This window comes from Phragmites australis, chromosome 8, assembly GCF_958298935.1.
Source record: "Phragmites australis chromosome 8, lpPhrAust1.1, whole genome shotgun sequence".
Lineage (NCBI taxonomy): Eukaryota > Viridiplantae > Streptophyta > Magnoliopsida > Poales > Poaceae > Phragmites > Phragmites australis.
In genome coordinates, this window is record NC_084928.1 from 8,652,297 (window position 1) to 8,680,275 (window position 27,979).

The 27,979-nt window shown below is 43.7% G+C and overlaps 2 protein-coding genes across 3 annotated transcripts; one reads left to right on the forward strand and one right to left on the reverse strand.

The window, feature by feature from the left end:
- The first annotated feature begins 1,512 nt into the window (after window positions 1-1,512).
- Window positions 1,513-2,364, forward strand: LOC133927577 (uncharacterized). The gene has a single exon (XM_062374036.1). The coding sequence runs from the start codon at window positions 1,513-1,515 to the stop codon at window positions 2,362-2,364; it is 852 nt and encodes a 283-aa protein (XP_062230020.1).
- A 19,596-nt stretch (window positions 2,365-21,960) lies between these two features.
- Window positions 21,961-24,199, reverse strand: LOC133926532 (uncharacterized). 2 transcript variants are annotated; one of them, XM_062372514.1, is made up of 6 exons: window positions 23,875-24,199; window positions 23,301-23,359; window positions 23,173-23,223; window positions 22,958-23,091; window positions 22,377-22,468; window positions 21,961-22,298 (listed from the first exon to the last, which is right to left on the reverse strand). In XM_062372514.1, exons 1-6 carry the CDS (start codon window positions 24,077-24,079, stop codon window positions 22,114-22,116), a joined length of 726 nt encoding a protein of 241 aa, XP_062228498.1. In that variant the 5' UTR covers window positions 24,080-24,199; the 3' UTR covers window positions 21,961-22,113. The 2 variants fall into 2 exon arrangements, with proteins under 2 accessions (XP_062228498.1, XP_062228497.1); XM_062372513.1 differs by lacking the exon at window positions 23,301-23,359.
- Window positions 24,200-27,979: the final 3,780 nt, after the last annotated feature.

Below are 27,979 nucleotides of genomic sequence, written 5' to 3' on the forward strand. Positions count from 1 at the left end.
AAGAAGACCAAGTACCGGGAAGAGAGTGCTCGGGACTGCGAACAGTGGCCCCCGAGCACCAAGTTCCCCGATGATAAAGAAAATCTAAGTTCCGGGAGAGAGTGCTCGGGGCCGCCGAACAGTGGCCCCCCAAGCACTTGGTTCCCCTAGGATCTGAACAGTTAGATCCGGGAGAGAGTGCTCAGGGCCATGAACAGTGGCCCCCGAGCACTCGGTTCCTCGAGGACCTAAAAAGCCAAGTTCCGGGAGAGAGTGCTTAGTGCCTTGAACAGTAGCCCACGAGCACTCGATTCCCTGAGGACCAAGAGAGGGCATATCCGGGAGAGAGCGCTCGGGGCTGCGAACAGTAACCCCCGAGCACTCACAGTTCCCCGAGGGCCCAAGAAGTCCTTCGCCGGTGGTTCCCGCAAGGGCCCAGCGGTGAGGTGTCAGCTGGTGAGAGGCCCGATGCTGCAGTTAAGAGGGTGCGTGGCTTGTCACTTCCAACTACTCCCCCCACGCTTGCTGTCAGCCCCTGCCACGGCCTGGCAGGGAGGCGTGGGGACATTTAATGCATGGGTCCTATCGCGCGTCATTCGACGCGTCTCGGGATAACGTCGCAGAGCTCGAAGTGCCCCGCTTGCCGCCCTACTGTGTCAGGTTTGCTCTGACCGGGCGGGCACGCCGGGCTGCTCGGTGGCTACCCGATAGGCCCTCCCCATGGCGCCCGTTGAAAAACGGCATGATGATGAACAAGACCGGACGGGGGTGCGTTTTCAACCCTCCCTGTCACCTCGCGTAGCAGCCCATGATGGTTGCTTTCCATTTATGGTGCCTCGGAACTCGCGCCATCCTTTCTGGGCACACTACCGCCCCAGCAGGTATATAAGCAAAGCGGGCTCCCCAGAGAAAGGGGGTCGAGTCGAGTTGAGTGAATCAGGGTTTAGAGTTCAGTTCGACCGGCTCAGATCGAGACGTCCAAAATCAAGACGACCGAAGCACAGAAGACAGTCCAACCGAAGAACAAGGAGCACGAAGCTCTATACTTAGACAAATATTCTTGTAACCCAGCAGATCCTCAGAGAGACATTCTCAGAGCATTTATAGCATACACACAGGAGTAGGGTGTTACGCTCAGTGCTGCCCGAACCTGTTTAAAAATCCTCTGAGCATTTACTACTTCCTGCATCCAATCATTCCACCCTCCACCCGCGTCTCATTTACTCCCATTCATTTCACCTACGAAGCGGATTCAGAATCACCCCCCCGGCCGAATCTCAAAGGGGTCCCTCCGGATCACCCTCTGACAACTGCTTACTAGATGATGTAGCATTAAATCCTATTCGTTCATTTGCAATCCAACGGCTCCGTCTGCCGTCCCCGCCTGAACTCCTCAAGGGCGCTGACGCCCATCTTCTTGCCAATCGCCGTCGCCGTCGCCACTGAAGCCCCTCAAGAAATCGCCTTTTCTGGCTTTAACCGCCAACGTAGCCACCGCGGCGCCCTCCTCCGATCAAGCCTCCCGCGGTGACAATGCTACACCTCCAGAAACATCTCAGCATCTCCTTCCGTCAACAGTGGCTCTTCTCCGTCACCCGATTTGCGACCGCCGGGTCCACCACAGCCTCCCCTGACCCCTCCTCGTTCGCCGTCGAGGACTACCTCGTTGCCTCCTGCCACCTCACCAGGGGCAAGGCCCTCAAGGCCTCCAAAGCGCTCACCAATCTCAAGTCCCCTTCCAAGCTCGACGCCGTGCTCACCTTCCTCTCCGGCGTCGGCCTCTCGCCCGCTGATATCACCACCGTCGTCGTCCGCCACCCGAGGCTCCTCTGCTGCAAGGTCGACAATACCCTCACCCCGCGCCTTGCCGAGCTCCGTGATTTGGACCTCTCCCCCACCCAAATCTGCCGCCTCGTGCTGCTGAACCCCGCCGGCTTCCGCCACTCCGCCATCGTCTCGAAGCTCAAGTATTATGCCTTGCTCTTTGGCTCCTTCGACAAGGTCCTTTATGCGCTCAAGAGAAGCTCCTTCTTCCTTAACTGTGATATAGAGAGGGTTGTCAAGCCCAATGTCTCACTGCTGCGTGAGTGGGGGCTAGGTGAACTTGGCATCTCCAAGATATGCCGCAATGTGCCGAGGCTGCTCTCCGCCAAACTAGAACGCGTCCAGGCGATGGTGGTGCGCGCTGAAGGCATCGGTGTACCACGCGGCACTCCAATGCACTTCATGTGGAGAAGTTCATATGTCCTTACAAGGAAGCTGCGCCGCACCTCGCTGAAGACTATGCTGCTGCTTGCAGAGGGGAAGTGCTCGATAGATTCAGATTGCAGGAACCGGGAACTGGATTGGAAAGTGTGTAACTGTGTATTGCACTGCCAAGCTTGACAGTTAGTAGTAAGCTGGTGATCCTGTTTCAGTGCTCGTCGCTTAACTATAGTGTATCCATCACATGCTAGTTCGTCTGTTGCTAATGCCCGATGAAACTGGCACTTTGGTTCCTGAATCTGATATGTAGACTTTGTCTTCTGGTACAGAAGTAGCGGTGTGTCTTAGTTATAAACTCGTTCATACCCATGTCATGTTGACACAGTTGTTTGCGACCATGACTAAATTTTATCTGCTCCATTGCTCCGTGCTAATCAAGTTGGCCTTTAGCATCTTTATTATGTATGAACAGCTTCACAAGTATTTATTGTTTCTCATTGTAATTTCAATTTGCTTTCGTGTTCTTGCACCTTGTTAGTATAAACTATGACACTACCTTTCCGGCCTGACTCCAAAGACATGTCATGACAGTGTGACACACTCTGAGGGCATAGGTGGACTTCTCGCAGTGCACTTATATTGATCGGATTTACTTGATATGGGTTAAATATTTGGTGCCGTTGAGTATTATGATGATATTTAGACTTGTTATTCACATGGCGTGAGGTTGGAAGTTCTGCATTTTCAATCATATAACGCGCCGAAAAGAACTTGCAGAAACTTCAACGTGAAGTATACATTTTTTTCCTGTGAATTTTGAGTTAACTGATGTGAAAATTGTATTTAAATATATAAATTATTGTTGCTTCATTGTTCTCAAAATCATTGCAAACATGGAATACATTTTATATCAGATCTATATTGTGCCCAATGCTCTAGATTTCAACAAAGAATATAAGATGATTTGTGATTGTGAATAAATGTCCTTACGGCGATCCATATCTTGTCAAGTTTGCTGAAGCATAACTTCGATTCCGTTTTTCATTTGTGTGTGTATTATTAGTTTGCAAATGCATAAAGTCAGAAACCTTTTGTTTCTGTGTTTTCTTTTTTTCCCTTACGAGAACTACTATTTGTGTTCACCAGTAGGGGTGGATCCACCCTAGGGGCAAGCAGGGGCATAGGCGCCCTAGGTCCCTGGGCGGTACCTATTGTACCCTGCTCACTGCCGAATCCAGTGCCCTGCCCAGTCCACCTCTCGTGGGCTCATCGCTACAGCCCACCGGCCCAATGCCTAAGCGCTAAGGTCTGTGTGCGCGTAAGGGGCCGAATTGCTGAGAGGCGAAACTCAAGAGCTGAGTCCCGAGCAGGACAACAGGTGGCAGTGGCCCAGCGAGCTGGCGCCCATCCGTGGTCTGCTAGTCCGCCCGAGCCCTGAGCAGTAGTCTATCGGTCCTCCTGACTGCATGAGCCCTGAGCCCATCTAGCATCCGTGACCCCATGACTCCCGTCTGTGGTCCACCCGAGTAGGTTGCAGTGGCATAGCGTGGCATGACGCCGAGCAGCTGAGTGCCCGACAACGATGCCCCAAGCCCTCAACGAATTAGCGACGGTGAGGAGCTCAGACATTGCACTACCCGATGCCACCCGATGCCCTACACCTAATGTCCCGTCCTCCCTCACCGGCGCCGTAATCGGTAAGTTTTCCCAAATTAGCAGCAATAGAAGTTGACTAATGTCGTTGTACCACTTCACATGGGAAACTAACTAGCGCCTTATATTCAAAGTCTGACCAGCTCTCAAATTCATAACTAATGTGGATGCCATCAAATCATCCTACAAAAATTAGCCTAGAATGAACAAATAGATTATGCAAATCACAATCTTTGCTTACTTTCCTTCTCACGATGAGTATTAAGTGTGCAGTGAGTATTGATCTATACAAATAGATGCAAATCACAATATGTTGGATGGCACGGTGGACAAGAATCAAGATTAGCCATACTAATTATTAAAGTAGTATGATTTACTGTCTCTATGCCATGTTCTATATTTTTGGGACTTTTTTTACGTAGATCTTGTAAGATTGAACATGATTTGAATCATTACTTGTATTGAATGTTGAGTGCATCATGCCTTCCTAATTTCTAAGTTAAAAGTTCTTCCCTGCTACCTAAAATTCTCGAATCCACCACTGTTCATCAGGGTTGCTATCTTATGAAGGCTGCATATCTGCATGCTTGATGTTCTTTTCATCCATTCAATCCATGTTGTTATGCCGGTCCATTTGCTGCAATTTTTGATGTGGGGTAGGTGACTGCTATTGATGTATGCATGTTAACCATTTTCAAACCTGTAAAAGTCTTGTTATGATTTGCTCCGCCACCTACAACAATGGCATGTGGATACACTATAGAACCTCTTTAGAGTATACAATGGCATGTGGATACACTACAGAAACTCCTTAGAGTATAAAATAATTATAATAGTCATGTCAACGGTCATGGACACGTAAAGTTCCAGCCACATAATGATTAGACCCATTGTGCGTGTATCTCTTTTTTTTTAGATAAAGGGAGTTTTATTTCATCAAGCAAATGAAAATATCTTGGTCTCTACACCAAAACATGCATTTGACTAACTATTACAACCAGTTTGGCTAAGATGTAGATTCCGTCTACCACACAAGCCACCAACATAAACAAAAGGTAGGAAATTTAAATAAAAAACATATGTTCTTTTTAAACACTTAATCTATTGCTAAACCTCCACCTAAATTTTGCAAAGATGTCCATCGTTGTAGTCTCCAATAGACAATATCCCGATTGCATTGTTGTACGGATCTCCTCCTTTTGAAGCAACGACCAAAATATGATCCAATACGTACTCCTATAGATAACCTGCATAGAAGAGTGCATATTTGTCTTGTCAAAAACCACATCTTTCCGACTAAGCCACATCGCCCAACAAATAGCAGCGGCTCCAACAAAAATTGTCTCTTAAGCCTCTTCCCTATTCCATTTAGCCAAGTTCCAAACATATTGGAGACACTACTAGGGGGTTGAAGGCCAAAAGTAACTCAAAATGTTCTCCAAATAAACTTAGCAAAATTGCAATCAAAGAAAAGATGTTGAATTGTCTCATTACAGTTGCAAAAACAACATTTTTCATTCCCTTGCCAATTTCTTTTCACTAAGTTATCTTTAGTTAAGATGACTCTTTTGATTAAGAACCAAAGGAAGATCTTGATCTTTAAAGAAAGCTTTAATTTCCATAAAAAACAATTATCATCTATGATGTTATCATTGAGTATAGCCCTGCACATTGTGTTTACTGAGAATTGACCACTTAGAGTTAAAGAGCCATCTGAAACCATCATATTCATCACTTATCTCGGTATCTGTTACTTTTGCCACCAGGTCATTCCAAGCCTCAAGCTTATCTACCACTAACATTCTACGGAAAGCAATATTTGGAGGGTCATAACTAAGGACATCAGCTATAGTCGCATGCTTTCTGTATGTAATGTTATATAATACTGGGTATTGCTCGCTTAAAGTAGTTGTTCCTAACCATTTGTCTTCCCAGAATCTTATTTGAGTAGCACTCTGTAGTCTAAATTCTCCAAAACTTAGGAACTGATCTTTGATACTCAATAATCCTGATTAGAACTGGGAATATGTAGGTCTCCTTTTTCACTTGAGCAATTGTTTTATTACCTAGATTTTTCCTCCTAATCAATTGTTGTCATGTTCCATCCTCATTGATTAATTTGAATAACCGTTTACCAAGTAGACTTTTATTTTGGATGTCTAGGTCTTGTATATCCAAACCATCCTGATCTTTTGGTCTACATAGTATACTCTATTTAGCTAATCTATATTTCTTTTTATGATCTTCATCTTGCCAGAAAAATCTAGATCGGTAATAATCTAACTTCTAGAGAACACCCCTTGGTACCTCAAAGAATGAGAACATAAACATCGTCATACTACTTAAAACAGAGTTAATGAGTACTAGTCTCCCCCCGTACAACAAGTGTTTGTCATTCTAGCTACTCAATTTCTTCTCAAATCTGTCATCGATCATCTTCCAGTCATTTTTACTAATTCTATTGTGATGCATTGGGATTCCCAAGTGTCTAAAAGGATAATTCTTCATATCACACCCAAAAAGTTGAGTATATGATCAGCATAGTCCTTTGCCTCTCCATAACAGAATAATTCACCTTTATGCAAATTAGGCCAGACAGTTGCTCAAAAGCACATAGCAAGGGTTTAAGGTTTTAGCCTGTTCAAGATCATGTTCCATAAAAAGTATTATATCATCTGCGTACTGTAGAATTGAAAAACTATTATCAATGAGATGAGGAACTACCCCCTTAAATTGACCATCCATCTTCCCTCTAGCTATTAAAATAGTTAACATATCAACTACTAAATTGAATAAAATCAGGGATAACAGATCTCCTTATCTTAACCCTTTTTTGTTTTGAAAGAAACGTCCAACTTTATCATTTACCTTAATTCCAACACTTCCTCTTATTACAAATTGTTCTACCCAGGAACATCATTGCCCAGAAAAGCTTTCCATCATTTGTTGTAAAAACGACCATTTGTCCTTGTCATAAGCCTTTTTAACACCAAGTTTAAGGATGACCTCATTTAGCTTTTTCCTTTGCATATCATGGATGGTTTCATGGAGAATAACCACACCTTCCAATATATTTCTTCCTGGCATAAAAGCAGTTTGTGATGGTCTAATCAAATTCTACGTAACCCCAGTTAGTCTATTTAACCCCACCTTTGTGAAGGTTTTAAAACCCATATTTAGTAGGCAAATAGGCATAAACTGTTGAATTTGTGAAGCGTCTTTTTTCTTTGGTACCAATGTGATGATTCCAAAATTGAGGCTAAACAGAGGTAAAGTTCCTTTATGAAACTCGTGAAAGAGCGCCATCAAGTCCTATTTGATGACCTCCCAAAAGACATGATAAAACTTTGTAGGGAATCCATCCGGTCTATGTGCTTTGTTATGTTTTATTTGGAAAATTACCTCTTTCACCTCTTTTTTCGTAAATATATCTATCAACATCTCGTTATCAATATGTGAAACTTGGGCGATATCACCAATACGGTTTCAATCATAGAAAAATCCACACCATCTAAAGGTCCCAACAAACCTTGATAATCGTGGGTTATATATGATTTTAATTGCTCCTCTCCTCTGATAATTTCATCACCATATTCTAACTGAAAATATGAGTCTTTCAATGCTTCCCATTTGCTACCAAATGAAAGTATTTTGTATTGAAATCACCTTCTAATAAATCTATTGTTTTAGCCCATTGGCACCATTTAACTTCCTCCTCACGCAATAGTTGGAATAATCTTTCTTTCAAGCAAAGCTTTAAATCTACCTCATGTGGCTATAATACATTTGCTTCAGCCTTTTTATCTAAGTCATTCACCTTCTCAAGGAGCTCTTGCTTTTCTTTTTTGTTGGTATCACTAATGTTCTTCGCCCATCCTCTCAAGAACTGGTGAAGACGATGTATTTTATTCTGCCATCTTTGCATTGGAGAATTCCCCCTATTTTCATTTCGCCAAACCTTAGCCACTAACTCGTAAAAACCTTCTCGGGTAAACCAGCCAAGTTCAAACTTGAACATATTATGTTTGTTACCACGGGATGCATAGCCCAAGTAAAGTAGTAGTGGTGTATGATCGGAAATGTCTCTTATTAGGGGCTCCACTATTACATTAGGAAACTTCAGCTCCCATTCTATTCTTACCAAAATTCTATCTAACTTTTCATAAGTTGAGACTAGCATTGCACTTGCCTATGTGTATCTTCGGCCCGAGAACTCAAGTTCTCTTAAATCTAACTCGTTTATTACAGCGTTAAATAAAGAGGGTCATCTATTGTCATGCCTATCCTTACTCTTTTCATCCGGGTTTCTGATAATATTAAAATCTCCTCCGACTAAAAAAGGTTCCGATTCTAATCGACATGTATGGACAAGTTCAGTTAAGAAGCATTCCTTATACTGTGGTTGTGCAGGATCATAGACAACCACCAGAACCCACTCAAAATCATCATCTCTATTCTTAGCATAAACTTCACATAGAAGTCGCCATGAGAGATGGTCCTAATGTGAAAAACATCCAAATTAACTCTCAATAAAATACCTCCTGATCTATCATGTGAGTTTATCCATCTTCATAAAAAAATTTACCGTTACAAATATGGTTATGTTCAGCATATGAGAAATTTTTTATAGCAATAAAATCTAGTTATTGTTCAATTGTGGATTATGGTGTCAGCTAGAAATCTAAATTTAACCTAGTCATGAATACCTCTACTGTTTCAAAAGATTCCTTCTATTTTAAACTAGATTGGCTTATCTCTTAATGTATGAGTAGGCTGGGTGCGGTGCTTCATTAGGCTTTGGATGCTGCTGTTGTTTGCTTACATCACCCGGACGCTCTCATGTCGATTTTTTTTATTTTTATATTTTCAATTAAAAATTTAAATAAATAGATTTCTCGTGGCAAGAATTGCAAAAGTAGACGCCTACCGCCCTCTCATAGGGCTACAACCCTCTCAGAGGGCGGTAAGGATTCCTAACCGCCCCCTAAGAGAGCGGCAAGGGGCCTAACCACCCTCTCAGAGGGCGGGTAGGGGCTTCTCGCCTGCGCCCCGCCCCCCCTTACCGCCCCCTGAGAAGGCGGTTAGGCCCCTTGCCGCTCTCTCAGGGGGCGGTAAGGACGTAGCCCCGCCCCGCTTCCCCTTCTTCCCTTCTCTATAAAAGGGTGAAAAATAAGGATAAATCCTCATTTTAATCCGAAAAAAGAAAAAACTCTGAAAAAGAGAGGAAAGGGGAAGAGAGGAGAGGAGAGGAGAGGAAGAGAGCGCGGAGAAGCCCTGTTGTTTTTTATCGACTGATTTGAAGAGCACTTTCCGGTAATTTCTTTTATACTTATATTGTTCTCAATAAGTAAAGTAGCACCGTATGACATAGGGTTTAGACATATATGACTTAGGATTTAGGATTTAGAAAGTGTTGTATTTAGTAGAATATTATCAATATTAATTATGACATGGTAGGATAGCAATTAAATACACAGTAGTATTTATAGTATGGTAGTTTCGAATATGTAGATTATATAGAGTAATAATTGTAGGTTAGTTTGGTTAGGGTAGCATTGTGTGACATAGGTTTTAGTACTGTATGACCTAGGGTTTAGTGGTATGATCTAGGGTTTAGGGTTTAGAAAATATTGTATTTAGTATAATATTGTTAATATTAATTACGACATGGTAGGATAGTCACTAAATACATAGTAGTATTTTTTCTATGGTAGTTTCGAATATGTAAACTGTATAGAGTAATAATTGTAGGTTAGTTTGGTTATGGTAGCACTATATGACATAGGGTTTAGCATTGTATGACCTAGGGTTTAGCGGTATGTGAAAGTGCATCTAGGCCCCCTAAGTGAGTTTTGGTGATTAATGACAAACGATTAAGGGACTAATGCGTTTATTGACATTATGAACATGATTTAGTCCCATTGGTGAATTTAATGGACGATGGCATCCCTCAAAAAGAAAAGAGAAGCGGATTGTAGTCGCTCAATAGTTTTTAATTAATTTTATCTTTTGGATTTGAGTTTAGAAATACCGTACTATCAAGGGGGATTCGTTTGATAGTCTTGTAGGTGTCTCAATGCTCAAAGTGTCTTTTTAGGACCAAAAGATAAGAGACACAATCACCCACGGACACCGGAAAAAAGGGCTGAGTTGCATGAGTTCGGAGTCTCCGGGTTGGGCCAGATACTCCGAAGTCTGGCATTTTTTGTCAGAGTCTTCGGGTGAGACTCCGCTAGAGAGTCTCGGTTAGTCCTTAAAATATTTAATGTCGGAGTCTCCGAGTGATACTGGATACTCCGGGATTTGGTGTTTTTGCCGGAGTCTCCGAGTAAGACTCCGCCAGAGCCTTTCGGTTTGGGTTTAAATATTTAAGGTCGGAGTCTCCGGGCAAGACCGGAGTCTCTGGGGTCAGTTCAAATTTCGCCGTAACGGCTAGTTTCTGACAGCGTTCTGTGCATGAGTCTCTGTGCTGGCCAGAGTCTCCGGGTAAGACTGGATACTTCGATAAAAGTCAATCAGCACAGTAACGGCTAGTTTTTGGAGGGAAGGGTATAAATACCTCCTCTCCCCCCTCCAATCGAATGTTGTTGCTTTTGTTGAGCTACTTGTGGACAAACACCTTCAAAGCATTGATGAGCCCTCCCAAACCCCATCTAGAGCTTTGTTTCTTTCTAGATTTGAGATTTAGGGTTTGGTGAGTGTGATTAAGAGCTTGAGAGCAAAAGGCAAATCTTTGAGTATTTGAGTCATAGTCAAGCTTTCAATTTGCAATCTTTTACTCTTGGAGCTTCGTGCTCCTAGACAGCAAGACATTGCCCGTAGAGCATCTAAGATTTGTGGAGTGCCACGGGAAGTTTGTAATCCACCATCAAGTTGAGTAAGAATCCCTAGCTTGATCTTTGTGGTCGCTAGGAGAGGATAGGGTTGAAAGAGATCCGGCTCTTTGTGACCTCCTCAACGGAGACGTAGGCACTTCTTTGTGGAGTGGCCGAACTTCGGGATAAATTCCTTTTCTCTTTTACATTCTTGCAAAGTTACTTTGTTCAAGTTGATTTTGAGGATTTTCCCGATCTTTGTGCTTGTGAGTCTCTAGCTGTAGGTTCTTGTTGAAAAGAAGCTTATACACCTGATAGAACTTGTGGTAACCTTTAGATCATTTAGAACTTCTCTCAACTTACTTTGATTCACACTCCTGTATAGGTTGGATAATCCGGGTTAGATCGAATACTCTGGACCTCAGAGTATCCGGATTCGACCGGAGTATCCAGGTCTGTTTTAATCCGCTGCGAAGTTTTAAATTTCAGGAACACCTATTCACCCCCCCCTCTAGGCGACATCTAGTACATTCAGTATGACCTAGGGTTTAAGGTTTAAAAAATGCTAGTATATTATCAATATTAATTCCGACATGGTAGGATAGCTATTAAATATATAGTAGTATTTTTAGTTAGTAGTTTCGAATATGTAGATTGTACAGAGTAATAATTGTAGGTTAGTTTGGTTAGGGGTATTATTGAAGAACCTATTGTTAGGCATTAAACGGTGTCGGTAATTTTTTTAGTTCTGATACTCATAAATATAGTTTGCTGATCTTAACATTGGTTATATTTGCGGATGTTTCCAGTGATGGCAGATAAATTAATTTTTCAGATATATTATGGTGAGGGTGAAATTAGTTATGGTCATAACGGTGTAGATCTGTCTGGGTTTCATCATGTCATGAAGAGTCTTAGTAAAGCCAATGAGAGGACCATTGCGGGTGTGTGCAAGTGGCTAATGCAGTTTTTTCAACTCGATCCGCAACAACATGATCTTAAGCTGAAAGCTGTCCTCAGCCATGCTAGTTAGGGATACTTTGGCGAGCTTGTCTCGATCGAAGCCACATCTATTTGGAGGCAGTATATAGATATATCATGTGAACGTGGGGCTGCCTCTGATTTTGTAAGCTGAGGCGTACCAGAAGGATCAAACAGAGGTAAACTCTGCGGAAGCAGTAGCGGGATCAAGTAAGGCAGTGGAAGATGAATCAGACCCGGTAAATGTCGGGACCAGGGTAGATGTTGGGGATATTCCTGAGATGCAACCGGTGGGTGTAACCGATGAGGGGGAGCACATCCCTAGCATAAGTGAAGACATGGAGTTGGAGGATCAAGAGCTGGAGGAAGCTATTGCCGATGAGGATTCATCTAACGAGGAGGGTAATGCTCCAGTGCCTGCAGAGTGGAGGGTTCATGAATTTTCAAAGCTGGTGGTTAGTGAGGCTGATCAGACACCGTGGGAGTATCATGAGAACGAGGTGTCTCAGGGTGTTATGTACCCTACAAAGGAGGTTGTTATTGATGTAGTTAAATTCTGGTGGTTGTCTCTTCGAAGGCAGTTCAAGGTTGTTAAATCCAGTAAAAGGGAGTACGATGTGAAGTGTTTGGTGCCTCAATGTCCTTAGCGGGTGCACGCATTCAGGAGGAAATGGGTAGACTACTGGCACTGCTCAATGAGGGAGCATAATTGTCACATTGAGGAAATAGAGTTCGCCCACCGGAACCTGTCATCTTCTTTTATTGCTAATATTATGTATGGGAAGATTATGGATAACCTGAAGTATGAGCCACGATCAATAATCCATGCTATTGAGCAAATGTTTCAGTATACAATAAACTATGCGAAGGCATGGAGGGCAAAATAGAAGGCTATTGAGATGAGGTTCGGAACATATGAAGATTCATATCACAATCTACCTCGTCAATTAGCCACAATATGTGGAAGGAACCCAGGCAGTTACTATGATATCAAGCATTACCCCTCGACTGATATGGAGTACAGCAGGAAACGAGTATTGCAGCGTGCTTTTTTTGCATTCGCTGCAACCATCAAAGCATTTCGGTACTGTCGACCCATCATTTGCCTGGACGGGACATTATTGACTGGGAAGTATAAATGACAGATATTGTCTGCAATTGGGGTCTATGGTAACAACCAAGTCCTGCCACTGGGGTTTGCTTTCGTGGAGAGTGAGAACGGGAACAGCTGGTATTGGTTTCTTGAGCGGGTGAAGCATGCTATTGTTCTGGACCGAACAGATGTGTGTCTGATTTATGATAGACATGCAAGGTTGTTGCAGGTTTTGCTGGATATGCAATATGTGAGTGTTCGACGGGGTGTTGCAGTAAAGTGACCTGACTTAAAGAGCAGGTGGTGCTTGCGCCATATGGGTGCGAACTTCTACAGACAGTTTAAAAACAAAGAGTTGATGAAGCTTTTCAAAAAATTGTGCAGTCAAAACCAGCAACGGAAGTTCAATGCTCTTCGTGCAAGACTGGATGAACTAACTCTGAAACAGACAGCTGAGGTTGCAGCCACAGTGATGAACCGATAGCTCTTGGACCTCTCACAATAAATACTCCTCAGATTGTAAGGAGGTCAGGGTCAGCTATTAGGAGCTTTTTCACAGTGGATACGTAATGAGCTAAATGAAAAATGGGCTTTGCTGTACGACAGTGGTGGGGCAATGTATGGAATAATGACAACAAATCTTGCTGAGGTTTATAACTAGGTCATACGAGGAATGAGGTCCCTCCCACTCGTTGGAATTGTAGAAGGTATTTTGCATGGAACTTGTAAATACTTTATTGATCGGTACGCAGCTACTTCCAAGGTAATGGAAGATAATCATATGCTTTATGGACATATGCTATGTGAGTATATGAAGAAGGCCACAAAGAAGGCACACATGCATCGCGCTAATCAAGAGGGGACTGCGGAGCACATGTTCAGTGTCATGTGCCGGGATAAGGGTCGTAAGGGTGGAAGACGTGAGCGGCATGTGCAAGAGTGCGTGCTTAGGAGTGGGACATGCATTTGTACTTGCCAGAAGCCACAATTACTTCACAAACCTTGTACACACGTCATAACTGCGTGTGCGAAGCACAATATGCTTCCCAGGCAATATGTTTCAAAGTATTTCATGAAGGATCAGATACTGAACACATGGAATCATGAGCTGTATGGTTACGACATTGTTGATATTTTTACAAGTAATCCAGACCCTTCACGAATCTATGTGCCTGATTTGGAAAAGATGAAGAATGCACCGGGTCGTCGACAAACTCGCCGGATTCGCAACGATATGGATGAATCCAAGGCGGATCCAAGGGTCAAGCGATGCAGTCAGTGCAATGAAACAGGTCACACGTACAAGTATTGTCCTAAAAATGCACCTGTTGTGTAGATGAGTATTGTAGCGTGTTCTAGTGTGATTGTATTTAGCGTACCTTGCTGTTATATTTGTACTTCGCTCTCTAACATTTTAACCTTACATTTGTAAGTACATGTCGCAATATATTCATGTTACATATAGTTGCAATGTAAATTTCCATTCAATATATATTGTTTTTGTCTACATGTTGCAATATATTAATGTACATGTTGTTTTAATGCAGATATGGTGCACCCTCCGACCCCCGAGCTTCTTGACTCTGCAGTGGACAAGAGGCACCGCAGCTTCTTGTCCGCCGTGCACTAGACGGAGTTAGAAGTATTTCGACCACGTGGCCCTGGAGAGCTACTTATGGTCGACGATCGGTGGAAGCACAGGTAAGTCGATACTTTTATACGCATGTGCCGATTCATTTATGTATTGCATCCCCCAGTTTATTTATATTCGCAATTGTGCAGGTTGGCAGCAGCGGGACTCCTACCGCTTTGTCGTTTGGTGGAGGCCCGATCGACAAAGAACCCCGAGGTAGCGGCGTGTCGATTCTATTTTAACCGCTCACTGATAGCAGCCCTGGTTGACCGATGGAGGCCTGAGACACATACTTTCTACCTCCCCTGCGGCGAGATGACTCCGACCTTGCAGGACGTAGCCTACCCCTTAGGCTTACCTTGCGCGGGAGCTGCGGTTGGAGTCATCGACATGGATGCTGACTGGATGAACGTCATGCATCAGCGTTTTGGCCCGGTTCAGCGGACAGACGACGCACCCCCCTACATGCCTGAGTTCTTGTCCGATCCACGAGGGCTCACGAAGAAGTGGATCTTACAGTTCCAAGTACCGTACAATGCAACTTCTCATTTACTTTTCGAGTATTTAGTTCCGTTCCTTATTATCACTTGCCATACTTGCAGTCGGCGTACATGCACCCGGAGGCCAACATGTACTCGGTGTCCAGGCATTTGGAGGCCTCTCTGCTTTGGCTATTTTGCTGGGTTATGTTCATAAACGGCTAAGGCCACCTGGTGGCAAGGACCCTTGTTCCGTATGCGAGATTGATAGCGGATGCTGTTGGCGAGGAGGTACCATAGTTCAGTTGGGCATCTGCTGTCCTTGCTGCGACATATCGCGCGCTGTACAACACGTGCACGAAGAAGGAGCTAAAGATGGCCAAATGGGCCGTGCTTACTGGGCCGGCCCGAGGCACGGAACTGTAGGCACAGCCCAGGCACGGCCCGGCCCGAGCCGAGATGGGCCGGGCCAGCACGGCACGAGGCCACGGGCCGTGCCTGGGCCGAGCGCGCGGCACGGCGGGCCGGCACGGCACGGCCCGACCGAGTCGGGCTGGCACGGGCACGGCCCGGCCCACGGGTGGCACGGGCACGGCACGGCCCGGCTCAGGTGGCCCGGCCCACGGGTGGCACGGGTGGCACGGGCACGGCACGCGGCGACCCATCACGGCACGGCACGGCCCACCGCGGGGGGCACGGCCCACCGCGGGGGGCACGGCCCGGCCGGCATGTGGGGCACGATGGGCCGGCGGGGGCACGCGGGTTAACGGGTTAAACGGGCCGTTGCCGGGAACGGCCCGTTTAACCCGTTAACCCGATATTTTTGAATTTTATAGCCGTTTTGTGACCGTTTGAGCTCCAAAAAATTCGAAAAAAATTGCAAAAATCACCATTTTTCACCTATAAATAGAGGAGCACCTTGCCCTTCCATTCCACACCAGCAACATCATTTTCTCTCTTGTTTACTCCTCTCATTCTTGTCTCAAAGTTCGTGAGAATTAGCGATAATTTGGCAAAATTAGTTTGAATTGTTGCAAAAAAATCTGAGCAATTCCAAAATCGTCATCCTGCTGATTTGCTATCTTGAAGTTGAAGAAATCTTGGTGATTTTTTTGCATCGTTGTTGAGTCTTATTTTATTATTAGTTTTATTATTTGATTATTTCTAACTCTGAATATTTGCAATTTTTGTAGTGTCATTCGACATTGATCATGGATGCCGGTGATCATGATACATCCATAGATCATGATTTTTTTCTCCAAGGACTCACAGGGGACTATGGCCCCTTTGATACTAGTGCTGCAGGTGATGATGGACCCGACGGTGAACCTCCGGTTGGTTCACATCCAGATCCAGGTGATGCAGCAGGAGTGCCATCGTCAGGCTCTACAAGTGCGCACACATTAGCAAGCAGCGGGTCTAAAATATCAAGAGCCGGTACTTCCGAAGTTTGGCAAGACTTTGAAAGGATCTACAAAGAGGAAGATGGGGTAAGTGTCAGGTATGCTAAGTGTTATATTTGTAAAAATGAATTATCTGCAAAGCCCTCGGGTGGAACGGGGCACTTGAAGAGGCACGCCATAAGTTGCAAGCGAAAGAGTGGAGCAACCATGAAGCAGACGGTGTTGCAGTACAACCCCGACGGCTCTGTTCATCATTGGGAGTACGACTCTGCCAATGCTCGAAAAGAGCTATGTCGCTTCATTGCAAGAGCGGATCTACCACTCAATATTGGTGAGTCTGCTGCATTTGAAGATTACATTAAGCAAGCTCATAATCCTAGATTCACGCATGTTTCTAGACAGACAACTAGTAGGGATATGGTAAAATACTACAATACGTGTCGTAGCAAACTTAAAGAAATGTTGCAAACATGTACATTTTCAGTTGCTTTGACCTCGGACATATGGGCAGGTAGGGCTAGAGAGGATTATCTTAGTGTGGTTGCTCATTTTGTTAATAATGATTGGGAATTAGAAAAGAGAATAATAGGTTTTCGCTTGATTGACAACATGCATACCGGTGAAAATATTGCTGAAAAAATATCTCAAGTAGTTGCAGACTTTGGCCTCACGAATAAAATATTTTCTATCACTTTAGATAATGCCGGTGCAAATTCTAGAGCAATGGATACTCTTACTCCGTTGTTTAGTACTTATGCTGAATCTTTCTTGTTACATCAACGTTGTGCTTGTCATATTATCAATCTTATAGTAAAATCCGGTTTGAAGAGGTTATCGCGATACTTAGAAGATTTTCGTACTGCAATATCTTTTGTGAACTCCTCTAACCAACGAATTGCAGCATATAAACAATATTATGTTGCAATGGGTGTGTGTCCACGTAAGTTTGCTCTGGACATGCCGGTGAGATGGAACTCTACTTTCTTGATGCTTAAAAATATTATACCATATAAGAGCACATTTGGTGTGTTTATTCATACACATTACCATCAGCATGGGGGTCAAACTTTACTCACGGAAGCGCATTGGTATGTTGCTGAAAGGATACTGGAGTTTCTTGAATTTTTTTATGATTCAACTGTGAGTTTATCAGGAGTTTATTATCCAACATCTTGTTTAGTAGTGCATAATATTGTTGAAATTGCTACTCATTTAAACAACTATGAAAATGACAATCTTTTAAGAGATTGTGTAGTTCCTATGAAATCTAAATTCTTAAAGTATTGGAAAGAAATTCCTTTGTTATACGCTTTTGCCTTTATTTTAGATCCTAGAGCTAAAATTGCAGCTTTCTGTAGAGTTCTCGCAATTCTAGGTGATGCTCTTGGCCATGATTATTCTAATTGTTATACTAATGTTCGTTCTAAGTTATTCGAAGTTTATAGTAAATATGAAACAAAGTATGGCGAAGTTCGCCTGCAACGACCTCCACTAGCACCCACAACAAGTAAGAAGACGACAATGTGGGGGAAAATATTTGGTGCAGGTTCTTCATCAAGAAGTTCAGACTCTTCGTCACGATCGTCTACGGGCACCGGAATTCCAACATCCGGAGGGGAGCTAACTACCTTCATCGACAGTGACGTTATCAGCCACGAACAAGAAAACTTCAACATACTGCAATGGTGGCATGAGCACACGACGAATTATCCAGTCCTTTCACTGTTAGCGCGAGATTTGTTAACGGTTCCTGTATCTACAGTTTCTTCTGAGGCTACCTTCAGTCTTACAGGAAGGATAATCGAAGAGAGAAGAACAAATCTGTCAAGTGAGATGGTTGAAATACTCACCATAGTAAAGGATTGAGAACAAGCTGAAGCACGAATGCAACACACTGCAGAAAATACTGAGCTTGAAGAATCATTCCAAAATTTGTATCTAGATGCTGATGAGAACGTGTAATTTTAAATTTTCTGAGCTAGGTTGTACTCTTTTTTCCTTTGCTAGAAAGGTTTTTAATGAGGCAACCTATCGATAAAGCTCATTTTTAGAATTAATCATGTGCCCCTATTATTTCTAAGTTTTTTTTATTCATATTTTTTGTTTATTTTTTTAAAATACCCCCCGCGGCCCCACCCCCACCTACCTCTCCTCTCATCGTGGCCTATAAATACCATCTACTCCATCTCAAACTCCATGTATTCTCATTGCCCACCATGCCCACCCATCTCTCTTTTCCTATTTGCTAGCCAAGTAGCCAGTATTCACTTCACATCAAGAAACTAATTCCATATTTCAATTCATGGATCAAGACGCCGAGAACTCAGGTGCATGGTCCCAAGTGTGGCAACATTTTGAAAAGGTCTTCAAAGAAATTAACGGGGAACAGGTAAGATTTGCTAAGTGTAATATATGCAGTATAGAAATAGGTGCCAGATCTTCACATGGAACGGGACACTTGAGGAAGCATATTAAAAATTGCAAGCAAAATTCTGGGGTTTCTAATAAAACCATGTAATTTTCGGAGCATAATCATTGGTTGTACTCTTTTTTCCTTCTAGTAGAAAGGTTTTTAACGAGGCAACCAATCAATAAAGATGTTATGTATTTATTTTCCATATTTTTTTATTGTTTTTTGGATTTTTTTAGCTATTATTTTTGATTTTTTTCTATTTTTTGAGTGCTAACGGGCCCAACGTGCCTCCACCGTGCCGGCCGGGCCCGTCGTGCCTTCCCGTGCCCGACCTAGCCCATCGTGCCTCCACCGTGCCGGTCGGGCCCGTCGTGCCAAACGGGCCTATCGTGCCTCCACCGTGCCGAACGGGCCTATCGTGCCGAACGGGCCCATCGTGCCGGCCGGGCCCATCGTGCCGACCGTGCCGTGGGCCGGCCCGGCACGGCACGGTGATAGTTGGGCCGTGCCGTGGGCCGACGGCTCGGCACGCGGGCCGGCACGGCACGCGGGCCGGCACGGCACGGCCCGTAACAGTAAATGGGCCAATCGGGCCGTGCCGATTTTGGGCCGTGCCGAGATGGGCCCGTGCCGGGCCGGCCCGATTGGCCCATTTGGCCATCTTTAGAAGGAGCCACTTGCCACTTTTGCTGGGTGCCCACTACTACTGTAGCTATGGTCCTACGAGCGGTTCGCCATAGGCCGGTCAGTGATGGACCGCTCCCCGTACCCTGAGGAATGGTACGAAGAGCCCGAGGAGGACGCGCCTACCATGGCCTCGCTTTGGTGTCGACGCCGGGTGCGTACTTTTTTTAATACTTTAATTGTCACATGTTATTGTTATGGTTGTAGATCATGTTTCTCACATGTATTTGTTATGAATTCTGACTATGTTTGTCGCACAGCCACACTGGGCGCATGAGCAGGCTCACAACGCTTATGAGTTTTTTCGGTCGCAGTTTGACCGGCTACGTCCGAACGACGTGGTATGGACACCATACAGCTTTTTGGCCATCCAAGGCCGTGCGGGTTTGGGCCTGTCTCCGTTGTGTACCCGTGACGAGGAGTACTGGCTTACGAAGACACCACTTGTCTTCAACATCTACGTCGAGGAGTACTCACCGCACCGCGTCCTGCAATAGTTCGGCCGCCACCAGGCTTTCCCTCTCGTCCACATTCGCACTGTTCCAGTGCACGTCCACAAGTAAATATAGTAAAGTGAATAATTCGTAACATTCGTCTTACTGTCATTCTATTTAACGTGGTTCACTTGCAGGTATACACGCAAGGAACAACCGGCTGGCAACCTCTGGGCAGATCGCTTGGCCCCGTACGTCTCAGCATGGGCCCAAGCCCTTCAGGATGTGGAGGAGGCACGTCCGTTCGACGAGCGGAGCTTCGAGGACTACCTACGGTGGTACGGGCCACGTACACGTACACAGGTCACCTACACCCCAGAGGGTGTCCGGCCCCACGTCACGTCGACTACGGAGGCCTACCCGGGCCATTGGGACGAGGACGCTGCATTAGCGGTATGTGTAATTTACATCTCATTTCAGTACCACATACTCGCGTAACAACGACTATAAATTGAAATTGTTATTTCTTGTTTGTTTCTACAGGCCGATATCATTTATGATATCTATAGGGACGCAGCTAGTACTATGGACCGCCTCAGACAAAGGGTGCACCTCAGTGCGTCAGATGTAGCGGGGTTCGTCAAGCGGATTTTCGATAAGACCACGCGGGTCTTGAAGCTTACCTCTTGTCGGTCCATCGCAGACGTCACAGGAGCACCTCCTAGGTCGAGTGAGGTCCACACCGAGTCGTCCAGGAGGTTTGATGTGTATCGCCGTTCATCGGTGTCGGCACCCACACGGCCTCCTGTACTACGACATGCAGGCTCAGACCCAATAGATACGGATTTTTCAATCGCACGGCGTTTAAATATATTCGTTCCTTACTGGTGCATTGATTTTAAACAAATATTAGGTGCACCTACACACGTCTCGACGCTACCACCTAGACCGAGCCCCGTGCCAACACCCTCACCACTCGCAGGCTACTCAGGTACTGGGTGACACTACATTCCCATACTTAATATATTCAATAGTTAAAATTATTTTATATGAATTGACTGAATAGTCTACTAAACATGGCTTCCTCATAGGCACCACAATCCAATGTAGACAAGCAAATAGTATCCGATAAACGTACACAAATTGAATCGAATAACACAAAACTGAAGCATCCACATACCTGCCATGGGCGAGCAGTGGCAGAGCCAGAATCTGAAGGATAGATATTTGAAGTTTCTCAGAAAAAAATGTTCAATAGCAATAAAAAAATATGAAAGATTATAACAGCAAGAGTCCAAATATAAAATGTTTGACATAGTGATGATATCATAAGATTTCAAAATAGTAAAACGTTAGCGTTGTCGAACTAATCGTTAGCGTTGTCAAAGATGTGCTCGCCACTCGCTTTGGCGGCAGTATCGCGGCAGGTTATCGGCGTCTCGGCGAACTTTGGTGGCTTAGGAATTTCTCTCGGCGCTTTTCCGTGGCTACGTGCGGTGTGCGCCGTCACCGTAGAAAGACCCAAATAGGAAATAGCCTCTGGTTGACTAGTCGCACGTAACTACACGAACGAGAACTGACATCTTACAAAGAAGCCAAATAGCTAATAGCCCAACCAGCCAATACGATGTAAATGAATGGCAAAATGGACCTTGTGGCTTGCTAATCCTCAACGTCAAATAGGTTAGGTATACAAGGCCCTCTCATGGCAGAAACACATGCCACCAAGTTAGCTTGTAAGGTGATCAAAGCTCTCTGTATGAACCAGGTGATATATATCTCAGACAATCAATTCCTAGTGACAACTTTTCAAAAAGGAGACATAATTACTGCTCCAAGCCATTAGAACCTAAGACCACATCTAGCTGACTTTATAAAGAATAATCAAAGAATTCATTTTGAGATGTGCAAAATCAACAAGGAGATAAACAAAATTTCTCATAGCCTAGATAGAGCTGACCTGTTTACACTTGTAATCATATATTCTATGGTGTTCAATGCACTATTCTTGAGGCGTTGAAGAACCAGACTTTCACTTTCACCCGTGTAAAGTTTTTGCGTGTGAATGAAAATCCGGTGTTTATCAAAAAAGAAAAAAAGTTGTGGGTTATTGCCAATTAGTCTACTTCACATACTTTTCAATTATAAAAATACATAGTATATATATAATTTTTTTGGCCAAAAAATAGGTATTCAACTGAATAACTATGAATCACTGTAGCTCCGCCCTGGGGCGAGGCTGTTTGCTTGTCTGTTACGGGTGGAAGTTACGTCCAGCAGTCATTAGCGTGTTGTAGCAACAGTAACAAGACTAGTTCAACTGACATCAACATTCATTTCACTATGAGCGATTCTTACGGCGCTTTGAACCAAAGTTTGACGCCCACACAAAAAGGCTGACGATGCCGGACGCTGCTCCAAATCCTGAACGGATGTCTGCAACCAACTCTCGCAGATCTCTCACGGTGCTAGCCAGCAATGACTCCCCCAACACTTTCTTCTGATTAGACATCCTCTGTGCAGTTCCTAGAAAAATTCAGGCAAAAATCAGGATCCAATTGCCTCGATTATCTCATAAGTTAATGCCATCAAACTGGAGATCACCTGCAAGGGCTGAGGGTGCCGGCTGGCCAAGTTGAGCCTCGGCTGTGTGAACAATGCCCATGGAACTTTTTACACCCTTTGTCAATTCTTGACTGATATACACAATGATGGCATTAGTGGTTTTGTTCACAAACATGAACAAGAAAGTATAGAAAGGGGCAAGTGATGCCGAACCACTACACCAAGTCATCAACTTCATGAAAGCGCTCCAATAAGGAAATAATTTGTGGTAAAATTGCATGCTTGCGTATATTACAGAAGTTGGTTAATTTTGTGCGCAATGACACATCCAATTTACCACAATAGATGTTTTTTTTTGTGAAAATCACAATAAATGTTTGATGCACATTAGACTACTGGAGAATGGTGGATACAACAATCTATCTCCTCCATTCTAGGTTATCACCATTGCCAAGAATATTGCTACGTTTTCCTCAACAGATATATTGCTACATTATGTACCTTGTGAAGCATCAATTTACAGGGAGTCAAGTTGAACAATTGCATAATATGGATACGATCGAAAGATACTCTGATAACCAACAACTGAAGAAGAACAAGTGAGAAGTATCACTACTCACCTTAGATCACTAAGATCCACGGCCAAGTCACTGACCTCCCTTCCAACTAGTCTCACTGAAGCCATAGTTTCAGGAAGCTTCTCTCTTGCTGAATCGAAGTATTTTTCAAGAAACTCAGCTGCCCTCTTACATGCCTGAAATGGTTGACATATGCTCATCAATAGTAGTTACCTTACCTTCCCCGTATGAGAAGTTGCGGCGAATAGGCAACATACCAGCATGGAGCGAATTGCCGAAAAGAATATCATGCACGCAGATACAGCGACCTACAGAAGATAGATAGCATCTGTAATACAGAAACTGTAATCTTCTCAAATTATGCATATGCAAAATAAGAGTATACATACAAATGAAGAATGCAGTCCAAATTATGCGTCAGCAGACTTGGCAAGATGTGGATCTCTATGAGAATATTCACTCAGAATCCCAAACAGTTCAGTCAGATAAAAATGGTAGATTGGATATAAAATACATTTCATGATTGCAGCGAGTTTAAATATGATGCAGCAACAAGCGTGCAAACATTTCTCCATGAGTAAGAATATAGCTGAAACTATCAAATAAAATTCATCAGTGTCTCAGCGATGTTGAGTTTTCTGCAACTTAATTTTCCACATGTTATTAAAGTTGGAATTGCAGAACTGAGAACTTCCAGCCTCGTGTTTTGTGAATAACAAGTCCAAATATTCACATTGATACTAATAAAGGCGCCAAAGTCGAGAAAATCCAGCCTCGTGTTATGAACTTGAGCATAAATTGACTAGAAAATCGCCTCCATAAGCCTTTCACGCACAATAGGATCCCGCCTTCAAATTTCAATTTAGCGCCCACATAATTGCTGAGTCGCTAGTACCACCGCGGCCGAGGGCACTCGCTGGATTAGGAGCGTGAAGTGAGACGGGAGCACGGGGCCATACCGCGGAAGCAGCGACGGCGAGGACGACGAGGCCGCCGGCTGAACACCGTGGGGAGGTGGAGGGGGAGGCTGCCACGGAGTAGTGGGAGCACGAGAGCCCCGGGGAGGCGACCGCGGCCACGGCCACGTGAGGCGTCGCGGCGGTGGCGGCTACGGATGAGCCGCGGACGAGGAGGAGACTGCCACGCGGGCGGCGGCGGAGGCATGCGGGGGCGGTGGTCGGCAGCGTGGGAGTCTGCGCGTGACGAGGGAGCGGAGACGACATGGGTGGGAGGGGTGGTGCGCTGCGAGCCTGCGACCTCTGCTCAGGATTGGAAGGCTGGCGAGTGGAGGCCGACTCGCTCTCAGGCCCTATGTTTTTTTATTACGGATTCTACCTAAAAACAAATAGTTACAATATAAAAATTGATTATTACAATCCACAAGTTATACTATAAAATCTTACGATCTATAATTTGATGAAAATAAGCTTTCATTTATTTTACATAATAGACTGAATTCTCACAATCTGAAACGAAAACAAAGAGGTCCTAAGTCACAACGTCATCCTCTCTGTCTCTTGAGAAACTAGCTAAGTATATATGTGTTACAACAAAACAGAAATATTAGATGTGTTAACATCAATCACAAAATCAGAATATGGAGATGTAGATGTGTCGTCGCCGAACGAATACGTCGGGAGTGATGCCGTAGTTTAATTTTAAATAGGATTAAAAAATGAGGATGAGATTATTCGCTAATTTTTCTTCTAATTTATTTATTTATTTTTATTATTAGTGAAAGTCCAAATTACTCTCATGAACTATGTTTGTTGTCCAAATAACCATCAGAACTTTAAAACTGTTTATTTAACCTCTAAGATTATTGTTTTTGATCACTTTTAATCCTAGGTTGTTTTGAACTCCGATTTAGCTAACATGGAAGCTAGTTTTCACCTTCCTGTCTAGGTCAGCATGCCGACATGAAGGGCCCGAATCGGTGCACAAAACCCTCGGCCCCCACCCTCCCGTGGGTTAGGGATTTGTCCGTTGTGGTTGAGGATTAGTTCGCCGTGGTTGGGGATTTGTTTGCCGGTGTCAAGCTAGGGTTAGGGATTTATGCCGTGGATCGGGCATGGAGGAGAGGAGCTTGACGACATCATGGCCATAGGGTTTGTCTGCGAGCAGTAGGTGGCGTGCCTCCGGAGCGGTCGAGTCTTCGGTTCTTTACCAACATAAGTTGCTGGACTACGAACCACCCGCGTGGTGCCTGTGTTCGAGGAAGGCGACGATATGGATAGCTTGGAGTGATTCGAACCTAGAAAGAAGGTATTTGACTTGCACAAATCGTTGGATAAGGAGTCCCCCTTTGTTTGATTAGGTCCAAATTGATTGTTTTTTTGTTTGATTTCTTCGATTTTGTTAGAGTGAAGGGTGTGGGTACTGGTGTTGGCATGATTCAGAGCCGAGCCCATTCATGAGGCAATTGACTATGGATCTATATGATTCAGTGTATGAATTGAAGACAGAGAATGCATTTTTGCACAATACCATCCTGAAAGCTAAGAAGAAAGGTGGGCACATTGCAGAATTGTAGGCAAAGGAAAAAAGAACTGGGGACTAAGGATGAAGAAGTACAAGCAATGCATGCAGAACTGAAGAAGAAGGGGAAGGGGAAGATCTGGACAGTGTTGGTCATGTTGCTGTTGTCGGGTGTGGTTATGTCACTTCAGCAGTAGTGTATAGAATTGTATGACTCTGATTATCATGTTTGTGTTCCAAAATTGTATTCCTATGATGACCTAGAACAATGTGATGTTGAATGAAAATCTATGTTTGTGACAGTGTTATGTAGTACATTGTGCATTTCATTTTGACTGAAACTAATAGGAAGTGAATATGAAACTGAAACTGATAGGAAGTGACTAAAACTCATTGAAACCGAACTAAACATATATTACAGGGGATGAATTCATATATTACAGGACAATAACTCAACCTTACTCAACTAAGTTGCACAGTCATAGACTTATATTACAAGTTCAACTAGCAAAAGAACCCTAATTGAGTTGCAAAAGAACCATAACTGAAATAAGATATTTCATTTCTTCACATTCCTAGAGCTTGTTTGACATTTTGCTTCTTTTGTCCCCTTGGATCTTGTTGTCATGCTGCTCTGTGATGGCAGTTCAACTTCAGGCTGTGAAGTCCCCTTTGCCTTCTTGGACCTCTTCAGTGGTCTGCTACACTTATGAACTAGTAATTCAAACTGTGATGAGAGATGCAAGTTATTGTACTGGATCATACATGACAAATGCAGTTTATTATACCTCTCTAGCTCTCTCAAGAATGTTTCTTTTCCTATCAGTAGTATTCATTGGGCAACTCCTTATATTGTGATATATTTTCTGGAACATGCTACATCTCCCTTTAATGCTCACTCTTGAGATATTGGTGCCCTTTCTTGACTCCCCTAATTCCCTTCTTTTTTCTTTCCTTGGTCTGCCAAGCATCTTCACATAGGCAGGAGGATCGGGCTGATGGTGATCAGTTTATGGCCACTGCATCATGCCTTCCATTGGCATCATACAATGGTCCTTGATCCTATTGTACTGCCCAATTGAGTAACACTATGCTAAATAGTCCTCTAGCTGCTTAGAACTAACACCAAATAATTCAGTAATAGCATGTGGACAAGGAATACTTGCCAATTGCCAATACCTGCATGAGCACGTCCTTTTCTCAAAGTCAAATGTATACCTTTTGTCTTTCTCTTTGACTTCAAAGCTATCTTCTCCATTCCAAATGGCTTGACACTGTCCAGCTTGGTCAATGTATTTGTTGAGCTTCTTCAATACGTTTGGGCAGGTTCTAGATGACCATCTCACTAACTTGCTTCTATTATGCTGAATCCTCACATAAACCATAGTCATGATGCCCTCAAGCAAGGAGATGATTGTCTATGCTTTGATGTCCAGTATCCAATTGTTGAATCTTTCACATATATTGTTATCTACACTGTCACAGTTGGACCCTATCCTAAATCAGGCTCTACTCCATTTCATAGGTTCCTTGCTCATCATGTCCTTTGCATCATATGGAGTAAGTTAGGCTAACAGAGCTCTGTAGAAGTTAAAGTATAGGGTGCATGAAGTCTTGGCACATTTACAGAAAGGCTTTTGGAAGGTTTGATCCATGTATTTCTTCCTCTAGTTTGCATACATGTGCCTGGTGCACATTCTATGCTCCACCTGTGGCAACATCTCACCAACTGCACTTTTAAGTCTCTACAAAAGGTAGAAGCATAGTATGGTCACAACTTAGAGCATATGTATGGTTACAACATGCATATGCAACAAGAATTACCTTTTGTTGGTTAGAGATTAGAACATAACCATATCCTCTAGAAGGTATCTCCAAGTCTTTCTGCATAAATTCCAAAAACCATAACCATGTATCTTTGGTCTCTTTTTCTACCATAGCTCATGATACAAGATATATCTGAATATTTGAATCGCTGCCTAGTGCACACAACAATTCACCATTGCAAGTCGCCTTAAAGAAGCAACCATCTAATCATATCACTTTTCTGCAACCAGTTATGAATCCTCTCTTGCAAGCATCAAAGAAAACATATATCCTCTGGACAACAGGACAACTGTACTCTGGATCCAAGCACACTGCAAGAGTGCTACTAGGATTACTCCTAAGAATTTCAACCTGGTACTCAAACACCTCGACATATTCACCTTTGATAGCCTCGTATATCCTCAGCATCACAATTCCCTTGGACAGGGACACATCAACAAACAACTCAAGTTGAATAGTTTACTTGATGCTCCGTAGCTTCCAAGATGGATTACTGAAAGGATCTAATGGCCCTAGAGGAGGGGTGAATAAGGCACTAATTTAAAACTAAACCAACTACTGATTTCTAGAATAAGAAGCAACCTTAGCCTAAAAAACAACTAGACGATATAACAAGCTAGAAAGATAAGAACACACATGCAAGCATATAAAACATAAGTAAAGTGCGGAATTAAAAATTTCATGAAGGAAATGCTAGAAGCTAAATGCGGAATGTAATAAGAGTAGGGAAAGAGGACACCGAATTTTTTCCGATGTATC

What these genes read in the sequence shown, in the direction of transcription:
- LOC133927577 (XM_062374036.1), top strand. Translation starts at nt 1,513, where the DNA reads ATGCTACACCTCCAGAAACATCTCAGCATCTCCTTCCGTCAACAGTGG.
- LOC133926532 (XM_062372513.1), bottom strand. Translation starts at nt 24,138, where the DNA reads ATGTCGTCTCCGCTCCCTCGTCACGCGCAGACTCCCACGCTGCCGACC. An exon ending in TCGCCGTCGCTGCTTCCGCG is followed by an intron (nt 23,224 to 23,874) that starts GTATGGCCCCGT and finishes TATCTTCTGTAG; the next exon opens with GTCGCTGTATCTGCGTGCAT. An exon ending in CGGCAATTCGCTCCATGCTG is followed by an intron (nt 23,092 to 23,172) that starts GTATGTTGCCTA and finishes CAACCATTTCAG; the next exon opens with GCATGTAAGAGGGCAGCTGA.